At 29.2% G+C, this 5,447-nt stretch overlaps 1 protein-coding gene across 1 annotated transcript; it reads left to right on the top strand.

The window, feature by feature from the left end:
- Nucleotides 1-822: 822 nt before the first annotated feature.
- Nucleotides 823-5,310, top strand: LOC136795080 (xanthine dehydrogenase-like; the record flags this gene model as incomplete). The annotated part of the gene is given in 5 exon segments (XM_067053611.1): nucleotides 823-913; nucleotides 2,998-3,159; nucleotides 3,560-3,656; nucleotides 4,821-4,934; nucleotides 5,061-5,310. Coding segments are annotated over 5 exon segments (532 nt in total), but the record flags the coding sequence as incomplete, so codon positions are not given.
- Between the last annotated feature and the right edge of the window lie 137 nt (nucleotides 5,311-5,447).

Below are 5,447 nucleotides of genomic sequence, written 5' to 3'. Positions count from 1 at the left end.
CAAATATAATATATAAATATTGTAGTATCCTCTTTTTTTGACAAATAGTTGTTTTTTTGTATAGATGGTTTTAGTTATGTTTTATTTTATGTATCAACCTTCGATATTGTTCATTTGTTTTGTTGAACTGAAAAGGAAGCTAGCCAATTTTGTTCAGTCCAATATAGAGTAAAAAACAAAACATGCTGAAAGAGTCAAGATAACGATGCCATTCTGAAAATCACTTCCATGTTAAGTAGACTCAAATATTTTCTAAGTAGTAAGGAAAAATCTACATAAAGACAATCATGGACAGTAATTCAAAACCGTTGTGCTACAATCGATGTTTACATCAAATATCAAGGCATGAGAATGAACAAAGGGAATGAGAAAGACTTGTTTGAGAGGATGCTGGGAGAGAGGATGTCTTCTGGAAGCAGATGGTATTGAACATCCTTTGTCTACTGTCAGAGGTAGCATCTTGAAAAAGATCTTGAAAAAAAAATCTTGAAAAAGATGCCCCCCTTCCCTGATCCCACAGACCCAAAGGTTTTCCTTCTAGTTTCACAATTCCATTAGCAGTAATTAAGAATAAAAACAAGCAATAACAATTTAATTTATTTATATATTTGTTTTGAAAGTGAATGTTCGTTCATGAAGAAATAAATATTTAATCTTCTTTATTGATCTGGAATTATGTTAATTTTCAAGCAGGATTGTGTTCATTAATTTAACATGTTCTAGAATACACCCTGCTCAGCATTACGTTATCGATATATTTGTCACACCTTTTCTTTAGTAAAAAAAATTTCATTTTTTTTTCATCTTATACATTTTTTTTAGGTTTACAAGCAGAGACGATGTAAAAGCATATGCTATTTATGGTGTGGCTGTAACTGAAGTTGAAATAGATGTTCTTACTGGACAGTACCATGTAAGTTGGAATTAAAAGTATGTTTTACTACTGAAGAGAAATGAAGAGAAAAATGTAGAATTTGTGTATGCAAAAACAAATACTTTATTTTTTTTTTATTTATTGATATTTACAACTGTATTTACCTAAAAATAAATCTAGTAAATTTGATATATGATAATAATGGTTTGATACAAGCATGTAGAGAAACTACTCATTGGTAGCACTCTATTAAATTTTCTACATTAGGAGGTCTCGATGCCATCTTCTTTTCAGGCACCTCGGAGTATTGTCAGGAATGTAAGAGGAAGCAAGGTTAAAAACTAGTAGGTTTGGATGGTTAGGGAATTTATAATGGAGAGAGAATGATATCTGGTTTGGGCCAGATTGGTTACATATGGAACATTAAGGTCTTTATGGATGATTTTATTTGTGACAAAGTAAGTAGCATTGAGGATTTTACTAAGTATTTTGGATTGCATATGAGAGGAATTCAAAGGTTTAGTGGAGCCCCAAAGCTTAACTCCGAATGTCCAGATTGGCCTTATATAATCATATAGATCAGTCTTTTGTAATGAACTGGAAGTTTAGACCATTTGCTTAGTGAGTGCTGTAATAGTCGCAATCAACATGCAGTTTTCTGTCTTCTCAGTCTTATGTGAGGATTCCAAGCTAGTCGTTTATCCAGATGTAGTCCAAAATAGCAGATCTGTTCGATACAGGTAAGAGCAACATTATTAAAGGATACTGTGGGCAGTCTGTAGGTTTATGACAAAGGGTAAAGGTGATTTGTTGAAATTTATTTTATTCCTCCTATCTTGACATCATGGCTGTGATGTGGGATTGGAGAGTTTGGGATGCAATTAAAGAGCTATTATTAACTGTGAGCACATATGTGTCATCGGTATATGTGGTGAGGATAGTGTTAGAATCGGTTGGTATGTCAGCTGTATAGAATATGTAGAGAATGAGACAGAGGATACTACCTTGAGGAACATCAGTGGACTGAGAAAGAAAAATACATAATTATTTTTCTCATTTCGATAAAAAATATCTTTTAACAGCTTCTTTTGCGTACAATGTGGAAGTAGTTTCAAAGTAGTGTTTAATGCTATTTTGAGGTAATAACTTTTCTAGAAACATATCAAATTTTCAAAATATTTCATTGATTTTGAAAGCAATTAATTATCTTGGTGATTACTTCTAGATTAATTTAGAGTGAAATTATACTTAAAAGAAGTTTTTTATTTTTATGATTAAAATTCTTACATCCAATAATATTAAATAAATATGGGTAGATTAAAGGAAAAATAATTGCTTTTTAATAATAAAAAAAAAATGTACAAATGATTAAGTATACTAGCCTTACACATCTTCGTCTCAGATTTTAATTCAACATGCCAAAAAATCGTTATATCACAAACATAACTCAAAACAACATTTCTGGTTTCAAGGCAATATAAAATTTGTAATTCAATAAACCCTGGTTCTGTTTGAAGCTCTGTATCTGGTCTTCAGTTTAATTGTTCAAAGTTCTTATACTTTTTAAATAGTACAAGAATTATTTTTAAAAGTTTGTGTAAAAAAAATTGATTCCAGAATAAAAATTTTATAAGTTTCTTGCAGATAACTTTATTTCATTACCACTTAGAAAGACCCATTTAATAAATATTTTGGTTTAAGAACCTTTGTTAGTGCTCTTAATTTTGCATTCAATAAGTGCAAAGAAACCTGAAAGGTTTTTTGTTTTTAAAGAAAAACCTACAATGTTTGGTGTAAGAGTACCTCTATGGCTAGTTTATTTTATAGTTTAAACATTTCTTAAATTTATTTCATCAAAAAGCAATCACTTTCTGAAATTTATGTTTTCCCTTTAATGTAATGTAAAAAACAGAATTGAAGTCTGAAAATTGTACCGAAGTCAAAATCCACGATTTTAGAGTGTTTTATTTTTCCGCTCAGCTCCCATTGGAAAAAATGGTTAGATATTTATATTGATTTTATTTCAGTGTGGATTTCTTTTGAAACCATTACAGTTTATGTAGTAACTGTAGTTAATTCTTAAATAATCTTTTAGACTTTTCTCAATTAATACTTTATTCTAGACCAGAAGAGTAGATATATTAGAAGATGCTGGAATATCAATCAGTCCTGAAATAGACATAGGGCAGGTGGAAGGTGCTTTCGTCATGGGTCTTGGCTACTTCACCTGCGAGGAAACAGTTTACAAAAAAGAGACTGGCCAGCTCCTCACTAACAGGACTTGGGTAATAATTCATTTGATTTTACAATTTTATGTATATCTATTGCAATTATCTTAACAATATTATGTATATCTATTGCAATTATCTTAACAATATTATGTATATCTATTGCAATTATCTTAACAATATTATGTGTATCTATTCCAATTATCTTAACAATATTATGTATATCAATTGCTATTATCTTAACAATATTATGTGTATCTATTGCAATTATCATAACAATATTATGTATATCTATTGCTATTATCTTAACAATATTATGTGCATCTATTGCAAATATCTTTACAATAAACCTTTATAAACAAATTTTAACCTTAAAAAGAAAGTTTGTATTATAAATTAATAATTCTATTACCTTAACTAATGCAATCAATTTTATTTATTTATTTTTTGTTACCAGAATTACAAACCACCAGGTGCAAAAGATATACCAATTGATTTTAGAATAACCTTACGGAAAAATGCTCCTAATCCAACTGGAGTTCTACGTTCTAAAGGTATGAATAATTTTTGTATTCTCTGAATGCGTTATTATAACTTCTGCTATTATACTATTAAGATATTGGTTAATTTTTTTATTTGTTTTATGAAGTTTTACTATTTCTAAATAAATAGACAATGTCAAAATCATGTAATCTTACTGGGACGAATTGAGATTCATTAATTTTTAACTCTTTATCTACACAAATTATTGGTCAATCCATTAAGAAAGCCTGATTTAAAAAAAATAAAAAAATAAAAAAATTAGAGCATAACTTAGGGTTGAGATTTTAACCAAGACCCTCTCCTGCTTAGAAAACAACTAGGTGAGCAATAGGTTTGTTTTGAAAACAAATAGGTGAGCAGTAAAGATATGGAAAAGTAAACAAGTTAGATTGAAAATAATCGGTTTACTTAGTGTAGATAATTGGTTTGTGAGATAAAAAAAAATTTAATTAAAAGAAAAAGAAAAGGCCATAATTATTCTAATTAAATAAGAAAAATATACAAATAAATCTGTACCAATACAACCCATGAAGCGTAAGGGTGCAGTACTTTTTAAGGAAGTACTGTTACTAGACCTAAGGTTGAGCAATGAAGTGATTTGGTCAGAATCATGCTTGACCGCCAGATTTTTACCCAATTAAGGGTACCCACTTTATGAGGTCGGGTGGACCCCGGAGGGCTCTGGAACCCACAGGGCTGACTCAACGGCCAATGTAAAACAAATAATAATTATATGCCACAGCTGGATTTGAACCCAGGTCCTTGGAGTTAGTTTTATCTAATTACCGAGATGTTATAATTAGGTTTAAAATAATAATCATCTAAAAGCCAATCAACTTGAAAAAGAGGTTTCTATACTGGTTTAAAATTGTAATCAGAAAACTCGTTAAACCTTTATTTTTCAGCTAATTATATTTAAAGTTGATGAATCAAGACTAATAATTTCAAATTATTGATTCTTAATGCAGATAATAAAATACAGCTCTTATCATGACTTTTATTGATTCTCAAGAAGTCTAGACTAATTATTTTTAAAAAACAGCTGTGTGTAATGAAGTACTTGAGAAGGGATCATCAGCATAGCTTCCGACTGAAATGAAACCAATTCTTATATTTTAGCAAAGATGTTTTAAACAAATATGATAAAAAAAATTAAAATTGAATTCACTTTTCAGCTACGGGTGAACCTCCATTCTGCCTAAGCTGCTCAGTTGTTTTAGCTCTCCGAAATGCTATAGAATCAGCACGCAAAGACAGTGGAAAACAAGATGAAGTGTGGTTTGATTTTCGTAAGTATTGCTTTTTTTTCTATTCCCATAGGTTACCACAAATATTTTTTTAGTCTCTATACTTTTATACTCCATTTTTTTTTAAAGATCAATTAATTGGTTTCCCTTTTTTTTTTTTTTTTGCAGACCCACCCAGTACTGGTGAAAGAATATGGCTTGGATGTTTAACGAAAAAAGAAATGTTTAAACTGTGATCACACAAAAATAATTATTTATATAGAAGATATTGACAGTATTCGTTAATTTGATCAATAAGTAATGCAAATAAAATAAAAAGTACATCAAATTCTAGGGAATTAAAAATTTATAACATTCTAAATTTAACCAGATATAACATATATTGTTCTGTATTAATTTTTACTTATTGCAACATCAAGGTAACAATTATACCTTAACAACAGCATAAAGTAAACATGTTTTCATATAATGCTAATATTAGATAAATATTAAAAAATAAAATCTTTCATTATGAAAAGGTGTAAGAGTAGAATTAATTAAAATTAATGAAATAAA

Source organism: Halyomorpha halys, unplaced genomic scaffold, assembly GCF_000696795.3.
Source record: "Halyomorpha halys isolate HHAL.00 unplaced genomic scaffold, Hhal_1.1 Scaffold6611.1, whole genome shotgun sequence".
Taxonomy (NCBI): domain Eukaryota; kingdom Metazoa; phylum Arthropoda; class Insecta; order Hemiptera; family Pentatomidae; genus Halyomorpha; species Halyomorpha halys.
Note: the sequence above shows the minus strand (reverse complement) of the source record. Positions and strands in the feature narration are given on the sequence as shown.